General features: G+C 44.9%; 1 protein-coding gene across 1 annotated transcript; it reads right to left on the bottom strand.

Annotated features, from left to right (window-relative positions):
• Positions 1-892: 892 nt before the first annotated feature.
• LOC142564817 (histone-lysine N-methyltransferase PRDM7-like) lies at positions 893-20,872 on the bottom strand. The gene is made up of 10 exons (XM_075675985.1): positions 20,641-20,872; positions 20,075-20,149; positions 17,081-17,209; positions 15,556-15,657; positions 13,173-13,271; positions 12,153-12,223; positions 11,312-11,497; positions 4,890-5,109; positions 1,834-1,951; positions 893-1,527 (listed from the first exon to the last, which is right to left on the bottom strand). Exons 1-10 carry the CDS (start codon positions 20,768-20,770, stop codon positions 1,149-1,151), a joined length of 1,509 nt encoding a protein of 502 aa, XP_075532100.1. The 5' UTR covers positions 20,771-20,872; the 3' UTR covers positions 893-1,148.
• Between the last annotated feature and the right edge of the window lie 987 nt (positions 20,873-21,859).

Below are 21,859 nucleotides of genomic sequence, written 5' to 3'. Positions count from 1 at the left end.
TGTTGCCACAAATTGTATCATATTTGAAACAAGTGAACTTAAAATGCGTTATATATAAAAAGAAAAAAAAAGCTCAAAGAGAACTTTAGGTGACGGGATGTACTCAAGCAATCGAATCTTCACCCGCAACTAATTTATCTGTGGCTGTACTCTATTGGTGCTGCGAACGAGCTTGGCCATGAGAAATCATCATGCGCTCGGCGGCTGCGATTCTATTAAAGCAGAAGCCGAAAAACACTCGTGTTTAGGTGCATCGGATGCGCAGGAGAGCCGCAAAGGTCGAACAACTTCATCCGGAGTTCGTGCACTTCAGCGCTGTCTTCTGTCTCTCATAAGCTCGGCAGTCGTACGCTGTAGGAACGTAGACTTCTTTCTTTAGATGTTGGCAGCCTCGACAGGGAGCTACACAATGAGATTGAGGGACCCCGCACAACTATGTAAAGACCACTGGCGCACGTCCTAGTTCAAGTTGGAGCGAGCAGCACCACGAAGGGAAATTCTATCGCTGTTGCTGCCGCTCTTCATCAGGTCATGCTTGTTAATTTAGTAAGTAAACCAATATTTACGGCATTTTATGCAGCAGATAAGGCGACTTACCGTCCTGTGCATAGGTGTTTCATAATTTGTTATCGCTAACAGTGTTTTGCGTTTCAGCCAAAACTGCGATTTTTTTAAACAACACAAAAAACGCCACTACAGGCTGTTTTAGGCTCGATTGCAGTTTCGCTCGATTTTATTGCGTGGCTAAGTCATGAACCAGGTGCCGTCTCGACAAGACCAGAGGTGAGCTATTCTCCGCCCTTCACACCCCAATATGAATGCGAGACTCGCTTTGCAGTGTGCTCACCGCGTAATTCAATGCGACAAGCAGCAGCTTGTGCTACCCAGCCAATTTCGTTACTCGCCACCATGTCATCGCACGGTGTGCTTCATATTTCCAGGGCACAAGGCATATTAAGATGCTAGAAAAAAGCACCGACATAAGCGCTTCGTTTATTCGTATGTCCAATTTGGATCGTCTGCAATTTCGTTCGAGCCACCAAGCGTCCGCTGTGCAGCGTTTCGTACGTCTATCCTAGAAATTACTATTCGCGATGGACTTCCATGACGCTTTGGATTTACGCCTGCCGCAGTACAAGGCACTAATCTCATCTTTTGCCGTGCATTGTCAGCTCGTGCCTGATGCAGTGGCACTTTCTGGTGAACGCCCGCTTGCAGACTCGGCAGGAGTACGACTTCGACGCCGAGTGGGAAAGGACGTGGCTCTTGAAGTGCGAGACCATGCTGAACTGCCTGCCACATTCGAAGCACCTGTACATCAGCTCGCCCGTGTGGATCTTCCGGTGGCGCGTCAGGAAGACTGCCTGAGTGAATCGTTCGCTGCACTCTTCGCACTTAAAGGGCTTCCTTGTCACGTGGGTCGCAAGGTGGCGATCGAGCCCCGTTGGTGTAGTCAACTCTTTGCAACAGACGTCGCACGAGAAGGATTTCTCAGTTTTGCCGCTTTTTTCGTCCCTATCGTCGTACCTGCGAAGACGAGGACCGAACTTTAAAAATGGGCAGAGTCGTTCAACTAGAGCGTACAAAGCTTTAGAAAGGGGGCATCCCCGCCGTATTCGCAACACTTGTAGCCTCGAACAGTTTTGCCATTCAACTAAGGCTTCCCTAATTAACCGTTTCTCCCAAACGCATGCCAGGACTGCAATGCCTTATCCCGTAGTCACCGATTCGAGACGCCATCAAATTCAGATCGCATCCCTTCCCCGATGTCAGTGACTTCTAAATGCTAGCGAACATTCCATTTTGCATTGGGTGTCTATCTGTTTATCTTACTGTGTCGGAGGGTGCGTCGTATCACGGTGCCTGTCCAACTGCCACTTCGATGAGCAAGTGTAGCCGCAGGTGAGGCAGTTAAATACTGCCCTCCAACTTGGCACCGCGCCCTGAGGACCTTGAAACAAAGAACATCCGCAGAAAGCCACAATGAGCCAACGCACTTGACCCTCGTCTTCGAATGTGCGATATACCTTGCCACAAAAGGATGACAGTACAAGTGAAATAACTTGCAGGGCTCAAGGCTTAGCCCTCGAATGTTCGATCTCAGATTAGAGCTAAGAAATAGAAAAGAAAATGGAGAACACCTCCGTAATGACACGCAGTCTACAAGCCGAGAACAAGGAAGTTCGTTGAAAAATGCATGAATTACGCATAATTTTTAACTACTAGAACCTAGATGAAGACTCGATTGGCCCAGTGTCCGCTCTTCAATAATTTCGGCAACGTTACGTGCGTCGGAGCACTGGGACGGAACGATGACGCCTCGCTCTAGTTTCGGACGACAGAGAAACAGCCCAATGAATGGCATTGTATTTTGAGCTGAGGACCTCGACACTACCGACTGTGCTGTCATACTTGCCTACTGAGAGTGCGAGAGCTAATAATGAATTTCCTGGGTCGGGGAGCGCCACCGCCTCAACAGCTGCTGCTGTTGGCGTTTTTCCGTCAAAGGTTTACTTGCGTGAGACCACTTCACCTCGGCAGAGCTCGCACAGGTTCAGCGGAGCAGTCTTAACTTATCGTGGTTTCTGAGATATCTCATAGCCTTTCTTTTTTTTTTATCGAGCAACGTTGTTCTTTATTGCCGCCCATCCCCACCTACTATATTTTCAGCAAAATAGTGCCACTTTAAGCCAAGGAAAGCTATTTTTTACTGCTCGTGTACACCAAGGAGCTTGTGCCTGAGCTCCTGTGGTATCCCGGGAAGCGCGTTTATTTTAGTCAGTGTGTCTTGGTTAAAAAAGCACCGTGCAGCGCTAATTATAACTGGCATGAAGTTTAAGAGACATGTAACCACTGTGTCGCAGGTTAACATTTTGTGAATCATTTGTTCTCACATGCGAGGTCTCTGGGGGATTTTCAATTATCTTTAGCGTTGTTAAACAAGGTGAAAGTCATTGGCAATATTTTTTTTTTCAACGGCCACTTCCATAACGAGTACTTCGAGCGTCATGTTGCAAGTATTCCATAAAATTATGCCATTTGTAGGACGTAACGCATAAAACAGTGCGTACTTTTCGCAATTTACCTCCATATTAGTTAGTTTTTCATGATGGCTGTACGAAATGCGCAACACTTTAGTTCCGTTCAGTCGGTCAATCAAGGCTTGAATACTTGACCAACGGATGATTATCAGCTGCCGTTCATTGTCTATACGCATGAAACGTGGCACTCGTGTGGAAGCCAATAGTTTTTTGCACTATATGACATGTCTAACGCTTGTTCAACTACTTTTGGAGGTATGACTAAAGCTAACGGTTAGGCTAGTAAGCAGCTGGACGCCTTTATCAGTTAGTTATACCATTAGAAAAGAGCAATTATTACCACTCGGGGAAAAGTAGTATCTGACTTAACCAACAGTCAGCGATTTATGCTCAAGTGGCCAGCGGGAAACCATACCACGAGAGAGATGTAATCTTTGCTGTTGTAATGAAGGCCGTCATTCCGCGCATTGTGAAAACACACGATCTTTGCTGGGCTAAAGTGGCCTGTTTTGTTGCTTCTGAGATTGGTTCGCTAAAGAGGCATGCTTTTTAGGTGGATGGAGAAAATTTCGTAAAGACGGTGATATTAGAACTACGCTTTTGACGCCCTTCAAAGTATCAGTAAAATAGTTGCACCGGAAATAGACTGCAATGAAGTGGCCAGTAGAGAAACCGTATGACATGCCGAATTGGATGATTATAAGGGCAAGTTTTCAGATATAAATATTTGCTACATCGCTTAATTCACACACACAAAAGACAATGCATCGAGAATCGCCACTCGAATCCTGACTTAGGCAAAAAAAACTATTGATCCCCATAATTTATATTCACTCCTTCTGCAATTCAAGTGATCCGCAGTGTAATGTCGTTAAGTGCATACTCTATACGTTGTGTGATCGTGGTTACTTAACCACCGCACCCGTCTAAATATTCGGACGAATGGGCCCTTCCAATTGTGCATGATTTTGTGCGTAATAAATTTTTATCTAAATAGAACGCCAAACCTGGATATTATCCTGCTGTGTTCACTTTAGCGACGATCTCTCTGCGGAAGCCCAATTCACAGAGACATCAACGAAGACTAACTAAATGGTAGAGCAATCAGTTTTTATTTTTTCAACGTATAATGTACGTATTCTTTTGTTTTTCAGTGAGAAACAAACGTACTCTTGAGGTGCTGTTTTTTTTTCAAAACGCCAATTTAATGTTCTTCACTGTGATTCCGTCTGACGGAGGGACTGTTTTGACAGTACAAGCGGACATTTATTTTCCGAGACAAAGTTACTACTGTATATAGCTGTGAATACTTCACTGCTCTGAGTCCTTTTCTGTTGCATTTTCTCTCATTTCCTTACTCTCACATCCAGCTTGCTCTCTATTGACTGCCACTTCTGTGTCAATCGCACAAACTTGGCGTCGTCGAGAGTTGGTTTGTTAGCGTCGTGTCAGGTAGCATCATCGCTTACAATGCAGCGAAAATTTCAAAATAGCGTTTCGAGATTCTCAAGAACTGCTTGTTCCCAATTTAGGTGGACCTTCTTGAGACCCATCCAAATGTTATGTTCACAGTCTTATAGGCCATGCTGGTAATCTTGTACGTAGACCAACCTGGTAGATCAATATCGTTAGATAAGATTGTTTGTAGATAACTCTTCTAAATAGTGAACTGAAGATCCGTACGAATCTTGCAATGGCCTTTTCTTGTTACTACAGTCAGTGACCTCCTTCATTCTCAACAACAAACTGGTCGTTTAGTCCACGGCCAGCAGCAATTTTTTTGCACTTTATACTTCTTACAAATAAACCACCACTTACTGTGGGTGAAGCCATCGGCTGCATTATTACCTTGCCCGAATTCCCGAATTGGTGGTGGCACGCCGCACCATAACAAGAGCTCCTCGGACGGTTCCACGGGCTGGCACGTCTGGTAGTAGAGGTACCCGGCTTTTTCCAGCACAACGAGATTGCGGCGCGACTCGATGGGGGCGCAGTTAACGTAACGAATCCACCTTGCTACTTGAGGGCTGTTCTCATCAGGCTGCCGAGTTTCCCTTTCACCCAATTCCTGCACAACGAAGGAAACCTTTTTCCTCATTTAAGGTAAGATGTTTCTGCTGGAATAAAAGGCCCGATAAGGGGAGCGCTCAGCTGAAACAGTTGTTGCTCCATTCTGCCTCTTAAGAATCCTTGTACTCTACATCGCATTCTATCATTTTTGAAATTGCGTTATTTATTAATCAATTAGGCTTAACTGTATGGAAGTAGTTTCATTGTACACTTGTCCCCAAGTTTCCCGAATGCTTACCGATATTTCGTCTAGACCGTCCTCCAGTGCCGTACAGTGAAAGCAACCATGAAGTTTCGTATAAATACCGAGAGATGACGTGAAAATTCGCCGTGCAACATTAACATTGTTACCAATCAAACGTTATTACATTCTTTTATTGGAGTTTAGGCAAAAGAAAGTATTTACCATAGGAAACTTCAGGGCGCGCATAATATGTTTACGCACTTAGAGGTGCTGGCGTTGGCATGTGAGCATCGCATTTAAGCAAAAACATACATTTTTATGCGGTTATATCATATCACTATACATCACTAAAGTAGTTTTGAACACGTATTCTATTCCTTAACTGCCTCGGTCTCTCACGAGAACATGCAGAAATTTCTCAGTTTGGTCTGAATGTGTTAGAGCAATGGTTTGCAGGCTTGGAAAAAAGAAACATACTTCTTCACACTAGTGATTTGCTTACTTGACAGCCGATTCAAATAGGCAGCATTTTTAGGGGGAAATATTTTGCGTGCAAGTACGGCATTTTACAAACTTACGTACGTCATCCATTTTGAGTACAAACACACTTGTGTGGTTTGATTTAAATACCGAAATTCCTACTTTCCTAATAACTTGTAATATTTCGAATAAACGGGTGTTTCTACTAATGAAACAAGTAGCTAGCTCAGGGACTCCTCATTCACGATTCGACAAGTGCATAGCTTTCAGATGGGCCTGGCAAACATACCCACGGCGCTTTAATGTTTTCGAATTTTCTAATCGCGCTCTCTAACAAAGAAATCCAGAAGCCAAACACATACCCCAACAGACGTCTAAACCACGTGATGCGCACGGCAGCGTTTCCGGCAAAATCAGCTTAAGAAAAGCCAAATGAAGGAGGCTACGTTTGCTTGACGAGACGACGACGAATATTACGAAGCATTGCAATGTTTTAGGTGATTCTCCCAATAACTGAAGAATTATACTGGCAGGTGGAGACACACATTACCGCTATATAGCCTTCAAAATTCGTAACCCTCCGCCTCTTTTATGTCTTATGCACACAAATTCTTCGGAAAGCGATCAAATGTTACCACTGGCTTGGATTATATGCTCTTCCTATTCCTTAAATAGTCATAACCTAATTGCTCCATTTAACCGTTTTCCCACCCTCAACTGCGCTTTCATTTGCTTTGCACCAATTTTCTTTGGGTACCATACAAGCAGCCTAAATTGTATGGCGCAGTTTAATGTCCCAAATTCGCACAATGGTCTGTGAATGAACCTCGTAGTAAAGCGGGAGGAGGGATTTGGAAGCCGTGGACTTAGGTGGACCACGTGGGGTTCCTTAATGTGTGCCTTGAGTCTGTCACAGGAGTGCAGTTGCTGCGCCTCAATCAAACCCAAAAATGATACACTCGTGCTTGCGATACGAACGGCACCGCTACAGAGCAACAACTCTAGTTGTTACTACCGGTTTTTCCGGTACCGGTTTTAAACTTCAGGTCTTGTTAATCTGAGCGTACGAGTTACCCTCGCTTGCGCGAAAATCTGTACTGCTTCGTCCACCTTTGTTCGCGGTGTGTCAAGAGTCACTGAGTGCTCCTTTGTTCATTCATAGGTTTCTTAGTCATGCTTCAAGTAGTTGTTGCATAAGTTGGTCGTGTGAGTATGCACTTACGTACTTTTGGTTTCTATCGAACAAGATTTTTCCGACCATTGTGACTGAACGGAAAGTTTCAGTAGTCTCACGAACGTGGCGCACGTTTAAGTAAGTTGTCTTGACATCTGAGAAGTCATCCCCATTCGCAACCGTCATGAAAAACATTACGGCAGAACCAACTTTAAGATGAATGTCCATGTCAATGCGAGTAGCATTGGATCAATCCAGCGACGCACCGTATTGCTATCCCAGAGACGCATATCTATGAGTCGTCTATGCAGTCTAGTTCCTCTCACGCATTTTTTCTGGCCACGCTCACTCCATCAAGCGTCGCCGCCGCAAAGTGAGTGCGCTACGTATGTTTATCTGTGGTCAGACAAAATAGTCATGAGATATTATGACAATGGATCGCGTTTATTTACAAGGTGAACACTGCCGGTGAACAAGGGAAGGTACAGTGGTGGCGTTGAGGTAGAGCATCCACCTCGCATGAAAGAGGGCCGTGGTTCAAATCTCGGTGCCGCTCAATTTTCCACCGGATTAAAAAAAAGAATCCGCGTGTTGATAAAATTGCATAAACAGGCCTGGAGTGCGGCCTGATCCTGGTGATCAGAACCGGTAACGCGCTTCCTCACCAGAGCAGGATTGGCCACCCTGGTGCAGTACTTGACCACAACCTCCTATATGAATACAACCATCAAACCCCGGCCCTCAGTCCCCAGCAGCAGCCAAGGAACTGAGCACGGCGGCGGTCAGACCTGTGACGCAGCAGAGGGTGCTAAGAATCCTTGGATCCGGACAGGCCGCCATTGGAATCTGAACCTGGCAACGGTTAATGCTAGAACGCATCTAGTGAGGCGAGTATACCAGGGCTATTGGAGGAATTAAGGGACAGTAAATGGGATATAATAGGGCTCAGTGAAGTTAGGAGGCCAAAAGAAGCATATACAGAGCTAAAAAGGGGGCACGTCCTGTGCTACCGAGGTCGAGGCTTAGCGGAGAGACTAGAACTAGGAGTCGGATTCCTGATTCATAAGAATATAGCTGGTAACATACAGGAATTCTATAGCATTAACGACCGGGTGGCAGGTCTTGTGAAACTTAATAAGAGGTACAAAATGAAGGTTGTACAGGTCTAAGCCCCTACATCAAGTCATGATGACCAGGAAGTCGAAAGCTTCTATGAAGACGTAGAATCGGCGATGGGTAGAGTGAAAACAAAATACACTGTACTGATGGGCGACTTCAATGCCAAGGTAAGCAGAGGCAGACTGGAGACAAGTCAGTGGGGAAATATGGCATAGGCATTAGGAATAACAGGGGAGAGTTATTAGTAGACTTTGCAAAACAGAATAATATGCGGATAATGAATACCTTCTTCCGAAAGCGCGATAGCCAAAAGTTGACGTGGAGGAGTCCGAATGACGAGACTAGAAGTGAAATAGACTTGATACTCCGCGCTAACCCTGGCTTCATACAAGATCTGGACGTGCTTGGCAAGGTGCGCTGCAGAAACATAGGATGGTAAGAACTCGAATTAGCCAAGACTTGGGGAGGGAACAGGAGAAACTGGTACATAAGAACCTGATCAATAAGTTGGCGGTAAGAGGGAAAATAGAGGAATTCCGGATCAAGCTACATAACAGGTATTCGGCTTTAACTCAGGAACAGGAACTTTGTGTTGAAACAACGGACGACAATCTTATGGGCATCATTAAAGAGTGTGCAATAGAAGTCGGTGGTAACTCCGTTAGACAGGATACAAGTAAGCCATCGCAGGAGACGAAAGATCTGATCAAGAAACGCCAATGTATGAAAGCCTCTAACCCTAAAGCTAGAGTAGAACTGGCAGAACTTTCGAAGTTAATCAACAAGCGTAAGACAGCTGGCATAAAGACGTATAATATGGATAGAATTGTACATGCTCTTGGGAGCGGAGGAAGCCTAAAAGCAGTGAAGAAGAAACTAGGAATTGGCAAGAATCAGATGTAGGCTAAAAGACAAAGCCGGCAACATCATTACTAATACGGATGAGAGAGTTCAAGTGGCTGAGGAGTTCTATAGAGATTTATACAGTACCAGTGGCACCCAGGACGATAACGGAAGAGAGAATAGTCTAGAGGAATTTGAAACCTCACAGGTAACTCCGCAAGAAGTAAAGAAAGCCTCGGGAGCTATGCAAAGGGGGAAGGCAGCTGCGGAGGATCAGGTCACAGCAGATTTGTTGAAGGATGGTGGGCAGATTGTTCTAGAAAAACTGGCCACCCTGCATACGCAATGCCTCATGACTTCGAGCGTACCGGAATCTTGGAAGAACGCTAACATAATCCTGATCCACAAAAAAGTGAACGCCAGAAAATTGAAATATTTTAGACCAGTCAGCTTACTGTCCGTTGCCTACAAAGTATTCACTAAGGGAATCGCGAATAGGATAAGGAACACCTTAGACTTCTGTCAACCAAAGAACCAGGCAGGATTCTGTAAAGGCTACTCAACAATAGACCATATTCACACTATCCATCAGGTGATAGAGAAATGTGCGGAATATAACCAACCTTTATATATAACTTTCAGTGATTACGAGAAAGCATTTGATTCAGCCGAACCTCAGCAGTCATGGAGGCATTACGGAATCACGGTGAAGACGCGCCATATGTAAAAATACTGAACGATATCTGTAGCGGCTCCACAGCCACCGTAGTCCTCCATAAAGAAAGCAACAAAATCCCAATAAAGAAAGGAGTCAGGCAGGGAGATACGACCTCTCCAATGCTATTCACAGCATGTTTACAGGAGATATTCAGAGACCTGGATTGGAAAGAATTGGAGGTAAGAGTTAACGGAGAATTTCAATTTCAATTTTATTTTCCCACCTTACAATACAGATGGAGGGGTTGCAGAAAGAAGCTACACCAGGGCAGCTTGACAAATCTACAAACCAAATGTTCAGCTGGGAGGCAGTACTGGAACTTGTACAAACAACGAACAGATAAGTATATCAAGTAATCACTAAAGTATACACGAAACAGCAATACACACACACAAGTAAGCTCAAGCCATGTTATTTAAACACATAGTATGAAGCTCTTCGCGCGAACAAGAAAACAAATCGAAATTAATGAGACGATAACCATTAAGTAGAGATGGAAAAATATAGTGAAGGCGTTCTCATCAAAGTTTAAGTCGAGGTGTCGGTACTATCCATTCATTTTTTCATTATCATACTTCATTTTTTCTGAGCGAATTGGCGCAAATAGAAGAAGGAATTAAGAAAGTGGCAAATTACGCAGCATATAAAGCCCCGAGACAACACAGGTCCCATGACAGATGTCCTATGGAAGTTTCGGGATTGATTTCTACCAGCCGGTTTTGTTCAAATGAACATATTTGAGCACCATTCTCTTGAAATGAGAAACTTCACTTTAGAACTAACTAATCTCAAGACTTCGATATCAAGTGTCTAGTTCGGGTAACATTGGCATAATTTAGTTTCGCACACTTAGGTCAGAATCAGCACTATCTTTAGTGAACAGATTCGTTGTCACATGCCGTGGCGTTCTGTAGTGGTGGTATGTTCACATAGGCTGTCTTGTACAATAGCGTTTCTCAGTTGCATTTCGGTCCGTAAGTAAAATACGCGGTTGTGGTGCATTCATACAAGTCGGGATGCGGCTGCTATGGCGGCAGTTAAGCCCATAAATATATATTCATTAGCAGAAGGTCATAGACACTATGCCAAATATAATGAATTAAGTGCAAAGAAGAAAAGTAGCCTGCGCCTCGGCACTATCGCCACCGGTATGAGCTTGTGGTTGCTGTCCTTTGCAGAACGCTTGAGACTGCTACCCATTCGCCTGCATCCCTTGCTAATAACTCTTTTAGCAGACGTACTTTCATTAAAGTAAAAATTTATCAGATGTGTTGCATGCGATTGCTACACTACACCGTACATGCCTACCACCGGGAAATTTAAGCAATGAGCTGTCATGATTTCTACTCACGCTTTATAGCTCATAGCTAACCAGTCGTAGTCCTCTGAGAAGCCTCATATGTGTAATACAACTGTGCTTCAGAGGAGGAGAATATGAAAGTGTGAAATAAGTGCCGGCATTCGTTCCCGCTTCCAATAGCTGATGTTTCTCCCGTCGCAATTTCTTCGTATACACAAGGCAAAGCCGCGTTTTAGTACGGCGTTTGTCCATACTACGAGGACTTTACTATTTCCACAGAGGAAATTGCTACCGCACGCCTTAACCTCGCGTATTGTTTATTTTCAGGGCAAATACATTAATTCTGCAGAGAATCCGTAGCTTTGACACGCACTGAACATACCTGGTCCATGGCTTCATCGTCCTCACTATCCTTCCCACTGGAGCGGGCGTAGGGACCAAAGCAATGGCCCGCGGCAAGCGGCAACACCGTGAAGATACCAAGCTGCGCGCCCCAAATCTTCGAACGAAGCACAGCGAGGCCTTCGGGCAGACTCTTCTTGGCTCGCTCGAAGTCTTTGAGGGGCATCTGGTATACAAAGCGTTTCGTTCATATTTACACCATACACAAGTGCAGCACGTATACAAATACCCACGAAAAATTGAACAGCCTGATAGAAAAAGGATCTAGGGAAAAAATGAGATTGTTGAAGTTGCAATAGTGTGCGACACTTCAACTGTTTAGAAACGCACACTGGTTCTTGCACAGAAGCATCACTGACTGAACTAGTTGGCGACTTCCAACGATGCTCGCTACAAACGCAAGTGCAAGACAAAGGCCTCCGTCCATCCAGAGCGAATAAAGTTCGGTCCATCGATCCACCTAGTATGCAAGAAGACTTTGCGACGACAAACGCTGCACAAGTATTGGTTTTGTCTGCGGGCAACATGTCGACAACCCACGGACGCCTAGAAAATTGACGTCAACTTGCAATGTACACAGCAGCCAATTTCGTTTGTACTCACTTGACCTTTTCGCGTTTACAACTGGCAGAAAGAGGCGGTACCCCATGGTAACCCTTGGAGCATGTGATCATTACGTTATATTTATTACCGCGGAGTTTTATTTCTGCTACAAATATGAGCGCTTTTAGGGTGTGTTTGCTTGTCTGCAATAAAGAGAGCACACAAACCGAGTTTTCAGCTAAACTTGAATTTAATGAACAAAAGTTAGCTTCGCTTACCCCCTTGACGCAAAACGACGGTCCATGCACCGGGCATTGACTTGGTTGGTCTCGAGAGCAGCCATCGCGGCCTGCAATATGAATTTGAAGGCATTATGCATGCTTTTGCTCTCATGGAAGTTGGCAACAAACAAGTGCTAAAATAACCTACTGACCTGCTTTAGACGTTCGGAAGCGAGAAGCTTAGACATTTCAAAGTAAATAGACATATCCAAATCACTGAACAGGACAGGAATAGTGCTTGTCCTGTCTAGTCTTTGTCGATCGTCCTTCCCGCGCTATGCTTCCAGTGTAACTATGTATTACGAACCAGCCCAAGCCTATACTCTTCTGAAGACCATTATGTATGAGTGGGTGACCGCCCCTAGTCGGCAATTGTTCCAGAGTGGGCATGTTCCACCACATGTTCTACATAAAACTCCTCAAAGCAACCCAGCCCAAACCAGTCTTCTTATAGCTTCAAATAGGCATCATCATAAGCAAAGCATCGCATCACATTTATCGCAAGAAACGCGTTGGATTTGCATGTAAGGTCAAAATTGCCGTATTAAAGAAGAACCAGGAAAAAATCTAAGGCACAAAAAAGAAGGCATAGCAATTCAATGAAAATTATTGTGAAAAACGATAAACATGTATATTAGTTTTACGTAAATTTGTGTGTCCATGTGTGCGTTACCACATCAGAGCGTTAATGAGACGCTCTTGCAAAGCTATCGCTTACAACAGATATCCACACACCGTTCGGTCTACTGCATCTTTCTTTAGCTAAAAATTCTTGATATCCATTTAAACGCAATACGTACTCGCTTACGTGTAGGTTTGTAAATTGCGAAGGAAATAAACAGGAAGACGAAATACACCGGAAGCACAAATGTCCTGTATCCCCACGCACAGAAAGTTTGTGGTCGTTCTTTTCTTGTTTTGTTCTTCGGATCATGCAGAATTTTGAATCGGAGCCAGGTCACCCAGTAAATGATACTAGATATACTAATATTGATACTAGAACCTGCTTAGACTTACACTTGTACTGTTTGTTGCTGGTCGCCTCGCTTTCCGAGCGCTTTACAGGAAGTCTTCGCGTCGGTTGGGGCGTTTTGCTGGACGTGCCGGCTTTACTAGCTGCAAATCGCAAATGATAATACTGTTAATACCTTTTCGGGCCTGGAGACTTGTTAGAAACAGCAATGTATTTTCAACGCGCTTCGTATTGCCAGCTAGTATGTTAATAATGTTGAAAGCTGTTTTGTGCCTAAATATTTCGGTTACGTGTTGAAACCGGCATATTCATGAGTGTGGACAAAGTAACAATCCCCTTATGACCCTTGTCGCTGAAAAAAAGCTCTCATTAGCCTAAGCACAGACAGGACAATGTAGCATTACTTGGTAACTTAGCATAATAACTCTGCATAGTATATTTTTATATTAACTGAAGTTATTGCAAAGACACTTCACAATTTATTTTCGTCACCTGTGACGAGAAAGCGGTTTAAGCTGAATCGGCAAGAATTTTCGCAAATACAAGAAGCGAATATTACTTGTCACAACTTTCATACTTTTCCTCCGCAACTCGCCATATTATAAGATAGGAAAGGGTAAGATGGTTTCAATAACAACTAAAAGAAAAAAGACCTGACAAAGCCGGACTTACAACTAAGTTTTGATATTATAGCAACCTCACAAATTGCTTCCGCGCACGCACAGAAAAAAAGTCAGGAAAGTACAGAAAAATTAAGCATTAATGAACACGCAATTAGCGTCGCATCTTTAGTCTTTGGTTTAGACATCTGAACTGTTTATCAGCAGGCTGGACGGACGGTTCGCTTACGCACACGTCCATGCCCGATTTCGTCATCTTGATAGCTAACTCTCTTTCTGATCTGCTTTGCTCCACACTCACGATTGACACATGAATAAAGTCACGGCTGAAGCCACGCGAGAATCTTCCAATGTAGCGGATGAGTGCCTTCCTGCAGCCGCTGGAAACATATTTCGGTGCTCACACAATCGCTCATTGATGCAGCGCCATGTCTTGCCAACGTATCAGTGGCCGCACCACAGGCGACTGATATAAACTACCGCACAAGCGTATTTTTCTGAAAGCAGTGCTGTGCTTTTCGTCACGAGCGCTGTTCTCTTCTTTTTCCTGTGAGATGCGTTCGCATAACCTGGCTACCTTACGTGGCACTGAGAGCACCGGAGTTATGCCATTTCTTGTCGCCACGCACTTCAGTTTCTGAGGCAGGAGGAGGAGGAGGAATGAACGTTTATTGTAAGAAGCAGCGAGAAAGTGTTCTTTCTTCGCCCTAGGTGGGCGGCTCTCTTAGTCCAGAAAGCCGTTGGCTAATGCCGCAGCATGGGCCCGGTCCACCAGACTTCGCTGATCTTCCAGGCTCTGTGCCTTTAACATTGCCTCCCACGTTTCTTCGATCACTTGTAGCGGTTCTGATGCATCATTTTGACTGTTTTTCTCGCGGTGTGGGCGCACCAACACCATGTGTATGTGCATGTCTGGTACGTCACAATACCGGCATAGGTATGAGAATCTGGTGGGGTGCATTCGGTGCATGACAATTCCATGTACATACGCACTCGTTTATAGTCTGCGGAGGGCGGTGGCTTCTTCTTTGCTTTATGTTGGATGTGGTAGAGGATATTGTCTTCTTTCCAGTAGGTAATGTTGCAATATTACAGAGTAGTTGACGGGAATGTCCTCCACCCTCGGCGCTTCCCGGAGACCGCGCGGCAGGAAATCGCGGCTGACATGCTTTCGGGAGACAGCATGTGCTGCTTCGTTTCCTGACAGGTGTTCATGGCCTGGGGTCCATGCGACGTAGGTTACCGATGGTTCCCACGTGTCTTTTTTCTTCATTTTTATGAAAAAATTTTAGGCAACAACCTTTAATAGGCAGGCCGAGTGCCCTGCGGAGGTTAGTCTGGCTACTTGTGCATCAAAACTACTCTGCAAGCAGCGGACGCTGCTCTTGTTTAAAGCATTCCTGAAGCACAAAGAAACTATTCCTTACCTCATGAGCTTCGAATGGGAGAATTCGTAGACACGGAGGGCTCCGATTACATTGCTCCCATATAAATATATATTTTTTATGAACCGTGTTCTCTCTTTGCAATGACGCTTGCCCTTTCTGATCCGCTTTGTAATATAATATACCGCATCTTCAGCTAAGTGAATTAGCAATGTGAAATTACTAATTATTGTGCCTGTAAGCAGTAACCATGCTTCCCGATTTTCTATCAAGTCCCTTTACGTGCAGTTGTAAGCAACATTGTCCGGTACGTTTTGTGACAGCAGTCGTCTGAACTGTGATGCTCCGAATACAAAATGCAAACTTCCCTTTCACTCCTCAGGGGCAAGTGCGAAACTTTGCAAGCTGTTATCTTCACTTACGTGGTCTCTCATCTTCCGATGCTTCTTCACTCTCAGTGTATCTGACGTCCTTTCGGTTTCGCTTCGAGTAGCGAGGATTGCTCGAGCCGCCCGTTTGCGCATCTGCAGTGCGTAACGCAAAGTACCGATTATGAGGTACTCGGTCAAGTCGATAAAAATTTACTTCGAAAAGCTCAATCAACAATATTATTGATAACGTACAGCCACATTGCAATACGGTGCGTAACATATACGAGGCCTGTCAAAACCACTAAAGAGGCTTGCCTGTCTGGGCACGGCATAACCGGCGCGCGAAGAAATAGCAACAAGAATAGCTGGACATCTCTCCCCACGGAATAGTACCCACACAACATAAAGAATAGCAGACATCTAACTGGCAAACACATGCGCAAATATGGAAGTAAGAACAAAAATAACAACGAGCATTAATTTTCACAAGAGCCCGAGCACATACTTTACACTGCGCTACGCTACGCAAAGCCATTATTATCAATATTATTCAAGATACAAGGAAACGCCCCACTTTCATGTTTTTTTTCGATATCTGGTTATAAGATGAGTTACCATGTAATTTGCTTTAGGAGCAACATGCTCGGGTTTAAACTAGGAGTTCTAGAAAGGCCGTAACAAGCCTGTTTCAATAAATAACAATTTAGGCGAGCCTTACAATTCCGAAAGACAAAAAGAAGTTCGTTTTGTTAGCGGAGGCCGAATGCTAGGCTATGCATTTCAGCGTATTTCTCGGAGGGTCATCAATCGGCTCTGACAACGAGCTGAACAAAAAAGAACACCGTAAATATGTATTTAAGTTGAGTGCATGTAAGGTCATGCATGATTGTTAATTTCACAGACTTTGGTAGAACAGATTTATATCGGTAGAACAGCAAGCACGTACCGCTCCTGATTCTGGTGCAGATATCTATTAAATTATGGTGCCGCTTCAAATCATTGTCGCAAAACGCTCCCAGGTATTTCATTGAGTTGATGCATTGTAGGTATGCGTACTTGCATGAACGATATTTATTATTAGCATTAATAAACTTTATTGTCCCTAATGTCTTTTTTTTCAAGTTCAGTGCCACACCTAAGTATGCTTGTGAGTGGGCAAGAATAGCATTGTAGCCTTACAAAGAAAACTGAAAACGAAGTCTCATCGAGACACAGTGCAGTTAATTGATGCTTAAGTGTGAAAAGAATATACAAACTGTGAACTCTTGGGTGTCTTGAGAACCTATTGAAGACACTCAAGAAAAGACACGTGGTTCAGTTCAGGCCATATTTGCCTAATCTTTCCCAGAAAGGCTCTCAACTCACGACTGCAGACAGAGAAATATGGGCACATCTACTTACATATATTCTAGCGTGTATTGGGTTGTTTAAAGTTAAAAAGAAAAGTTTCGCTTTTGAACACAGGTGATGTGTTAGCGTACGCCTTAGCTGGTTTGTTTAGCATCGTATGGGGCTACAACATAAACAAATACAGGAACTTAAATGAATAACACGTTATTGTTAACCGATTGCTTACCATCCTGTACCGAGGCGTTCTTTGTCGCCTGCGTCCATGTCGCGCGCCTAACTGGAGCTGTCTTTGGTTGTGGTGATTCGGGCTGCGAGTCACAGGTCGTGCGCTTTGCTTTGTGGCCACTTGAGCCACCTGCATTAAAAACAATATTGCGTCCAAAGCTCTGTTGGGAATATTTACATTTTTTGTATTCGTCTATAAGCTCATTCATAAGAGGATCGCGGAAGAAATAATTTTGGCTTTGTGGCCCTCTAGAATGGCTAGGCAAAGTGCAACACGCAAGTGCGTTTCGCTGTAGACCTTGTCTGCCGCCCTGAGCAAGATGGCGCACATCCTGCTAGTATCGTAATTAAGGTGTCGACATTCAAACCGCACACTCCAAGTGCGGTCCGCACTTGTGTAAAATACGTTTTCTTGGCGCTACCTGAGCTTCTGTTTCAACCGTGGCCGTTTTTGTTAGGACAAGTTCGCTAGTGGCAACTAGCTAATTAATAAACCAAGCAACTAATAAAAGCCATTTTTTACCAAGTGATAGGGAGGAGACCTTCAGATTCTTAGAACGTCGTTTCACACGAACGAAAATAATAACAAGAATGGGTGAAGTATCCACAGTTCCGCAATACGCACGCAAGCAAATCTATTAAACACACGTCAGACGTATCCAGATAATCCATTTAAAGATGCTATGAATAACTAAAATTCGAGGACACCTAAGCACTTCTTACGAGTTATGAATGGGAATGCATTAATGTCCAACTGAACGCCGCTTAGCGGTCCTTCGATTTTTGCTGGGGGGTAGGTTATGCAGGTTTGCAATTAAATTGTTGCGGGTAATTTTGTTTGCTCCGGCCGCCGTGCATTGGGAGAGTTGGGGGCGATGGTGGATTTCGTTGACTTCCTCTTCGCTCACTTTGGTGCGTTCTTCCGCTCCCTTACTTCGTCCGTGGTCTACTGGCGTGGACGGCCACATTTCGCAACTGCCGAGGTCGCGGCCGCAGACGATGTAGATGCTTCAGACTCCATAGAGGTACGCATTGCCCGAGCCATCAAGAAGCACCGTGTGATGCGAACGCCGCCTGTCACGGCCGTCCTACGGCACCAGTCACCCAGGAACCAGCAGCGGCCACCGAAGCCGGTAGGCACGCGCAGCAGCAGCTAAGGCCAGTATTCCGAAAATCCGACCTTCAAAGTCAGCGAAGGCCACTTCTTTGGCGTCGCACCTCGCGCACCAACGAGGCGCAACTCCCGCAACGCCGCTCGCGGCGCTGCTCATAAGGCCAGCGTTAGATCCCTCGATAAAACAAGTTTATCTAGGGACCTTATGGCAGCGTTCTGAGACGCCAGCTTACAGTGAAGCTGCCAAGGCTGCTCTTACTGCTGCACAGTAGCATTCGGTATTAAAGCGAAATCTTTGCTGGCCGCGAACTTGCGATTTCGCCGTGGCGGTGCTCCGAGGAGGCACATGACGTCACAACGTGTTTCTCACCGCGGATATTTCTCTCTCGCTCGCTCCCTAGTAACTACTGCGCATGCACCACTAGTAACACCGAGCCACAGGTGTTCCGCCATGCGCAGCGCCGCGCCTTTCCTCCCCCGCCGTTTGGTATGACGTCACAGCGCGTTCCTCGTCGTTGCGCTCGCCTCTGCTCACTTCACCAGCTGCCTCGCATGCCTGATAACATGTCGGAGGATTAAAAAGGAGAGCTCGCGTGCGCCGCAACCACAGGTGAGGCGGCAGTATGGACGGTGACAATTCTGATAAGCAGGAGGAGGCTGGGAATCGACAGCGGAACTAGACAAAGAGGAAACGAGTCGCCCAGGAACTCCAATGTTCAAATCGTTAACTCCCTTATTATTATTTTTTGCACCTGATTTAACGACCCGATTCATTGCCAATCCCTCAGTGTGGGTATGTGCCATGGCCACTCAGGACAACAACAACAAAACAGAGGTACAGTGCGCCGAACGACTGGCTAAACGCCGCACATAGCTAGACAACCAGACAAACCTGGACTGGCAATCAAGATTAACCAAGGCTAACCATTCTGTGCCTTAGATTTCGCTACGTATACCCTGGCATAGCCGAGCTAAGCCACTGCCAATTTTTCTTCTGCTATTGAGCGATCCCTTCCAGTGATACATTTTCTCCGAGAGATACCGCCTGCGTCCGCATCGCATCGGACGCGTAGAAGTAGACAAATGAAAGCGTTTGTGGACAGCGCCAGAAACACTGTCGGTTTAACGGCAGGCGGCGTTTGTCGCCAACGACAACCCAACGCAGCGGCCCCGGGCACGGTGTAACATGCACCGGTTACCTTAGGCGCAGCTGTCCCCGCACGTAGAAATAGAGGAGTCGGCGCTGTTAATCGGCCAACTCGCGCGTCCCACGGAACTCGCGCGTCCGCAGCTCGGGATGCATAAGATCCCTAGATAAAGAAAAAACAACCTGGTTTCATCTCATGGACCTTGGTGATACCCGGACGGCAGCGCCATCTCGTGGTGTAACAGAGAACCGGGCTTTGCATCATGTGACTGAATTCTCTGGAGCACAGTTCCCTTCACGGTGGCAGACTCTTCACTTGCAGACATGTATAGCGGAGACATTCTACGACGAAAGCAGGAAAAATAGCGGAGTCTTTTGAAAATGAAGCTGAACTTTAAAGTTACTCCTGAAACTGAGTTCTGCTAATCCAATTTGCAAAATCTAGTCATTGCTGAGGGTCTACCATTTCTAAAACGGCCATGGGAGATTTTGTGCAGCGTTGATGATGTATGTACTGCTTGGATATGTACAAAAATGCATATGCCGGCTTTTAGGTGCACCATGGTCCTTAAAGATATAGAACGGAACTGCATTGTCAAAAACTAATACCTGCATGGCAATGTTTCCAAGTTTTAAAGTTGAAGACAGGCTGTCCTCTGCTGGGAATGTAAATTTAGCTTCGCCAATTCCAACAAGAATTTCTCTTTCCGTATTTCCTTCTTCTGTTTACTTACTGGCTTTTGACTTTGCTGGAACTTTACGAGCTGCAGGCTTGCCATTAAGAAACTCAGGAACTGGTGGCTGAAGACCTGTGGTAGTAGAATAAAAGAACGAAATATTTTAAAACATTCACGTTCCATGTCTCGTCCCTGAATGCATTACTTTCTAGCTATTGCTACTATTTGAACATCAGAACACTTTATAATGCAAAGAAGGTTTAACAGCGAATAGCCCTTTTTTAATTTATGGAACTATTGGGGAACATTTTGCTTGTTGTTTTGCCATGGTCAGAGGCAATGTGAGGAAGGATATGTGATCAACAGGGTCGTATGATGGCTGTTCGACAAGGGGCATCAAGCGACCAAAACCTACCGGCACACCACTGTAATTTTTTTAAACAGAGGCGTAATTCGTTAAGCTTTACAAGATTACTACCTCAATCACGTCACTCACCGAAATACATACGAGAATAACAGAATTTTCGCGTGCGAAAGGTAAAAGTTCCTAACACTTAGGCGTCTCACAAAAATGCGCACCACGTCTCTCCTAAGTTCAAGGTTACAGTTCGAAATTAACTCACCCAGTTCGACCATCTTGTCGTAGTTTTGCTTGATGTTGTCATAGCGAACTTTGGAGTACTCGGGAAGTTTGGCCCACTCCCGGTCCGTGAAGTACGGGCGTGCGCCTTCTGCGCTGCTGTTGCCCTCCATCTTAACTCTTGAAAAACCGCAGCTTCACCAGCTAAAAGTGCGCGCAGTCGTCGTCCCGAACCCACCCCGCCTACCGCCGCCAGCACTGCAAGGACCTTCCAACTTCCCCTTCTTCTTCTTCTGATGCTGGTAGCACGAAGTTGATGATGATGGTCACTTGTACAGTAGCAGAACTTCTCAGAGAAGAATTGGCCGTGCATATATCCTATTTCTGTGATGGTGGGGTCAGTGAAGTGCAGGAGTGTGTGGAATTACGAAAACTGAGAGTTGGGCGAGTTGGTGTGGTTCAATTTTAACGAAAAAGTGCGCGAAAGAGACGTAGAAGAGAAAGAGAAATGACCAGCTCGGGCTGTACTTGCAATTAACGGTTTATTTCCAAAGAAACAGAATAAGCATAGCCATTTCAGCTTAATTTTCTTCTTATTCTGTTTCTTAGGAAACGATTCATTAGTTGCGAGTAGCGCCCGTGTTTGTCGTTTCTCTTTCTCATCTACGTCTTTTTCGCGCACTTTTTCGTTAATATGTGTGGAATTAGTTGTGCGCAGAGGGAAAATAATATGACGATAAAGATTGTGCGCGTCAGTGGGTTGCTTGAAGTCAAAGAGTTGAGAAGGAGGGCATGTGGCTCAAGAAACATACTTAGAGCAAACAGTGGCTTAAATTCATGGAACTGAAAGCGCTGAAACGTTGAGAACTACAGAGCTCCAAAGGTCGCCAATGCTGGAGAAACACATGGCCCTGAAGAAAAGAAAGAAAGGCTAAGCTCGGGGTGGGAACTCGAGATCACAGGATTCAGTACATCTTCAATTCCACTTCAAAACTTAGGATTACCTTTAGGCAGCACTGTTATACTCTCCCTTGGAGCAACAGTTTTGGGATATAGCCACAGGAACGTTTACCTAGCCATTTATAATTTCCTATGTGGCACAAAAAGAATGCCTTGTTAATAGTTTTTAGTTTGAAGAATTGATTTATTTCTACTGCAGTTTAGAAAATTCAAAAAGTAAAAGCACAAATTCACAGTTCAAATCTTACTATTACTATTCATAATTTAACTTACTCAAGTTTAAGTATATCCTTTTCTTTTAA

This window comes from Dermacentor variabilis, chromosome 11 (assembly GCF_050947875.1).
Source record: "Dermacentor variabilis isolate Ectoservices chromosome 11, ASM5094787v1, whole genome shotgun sequence".
NCBI lineage: Eukaryota > Metazoa > Arthropoda > Arachnida > Ixodida > Ixodidae > Dermacentor > Dermacentor variabilis.
Note: the sequence above shows the minus strand (reverse complement) of the source record. Positions and strands in the feature narration are given on the sequence as shown.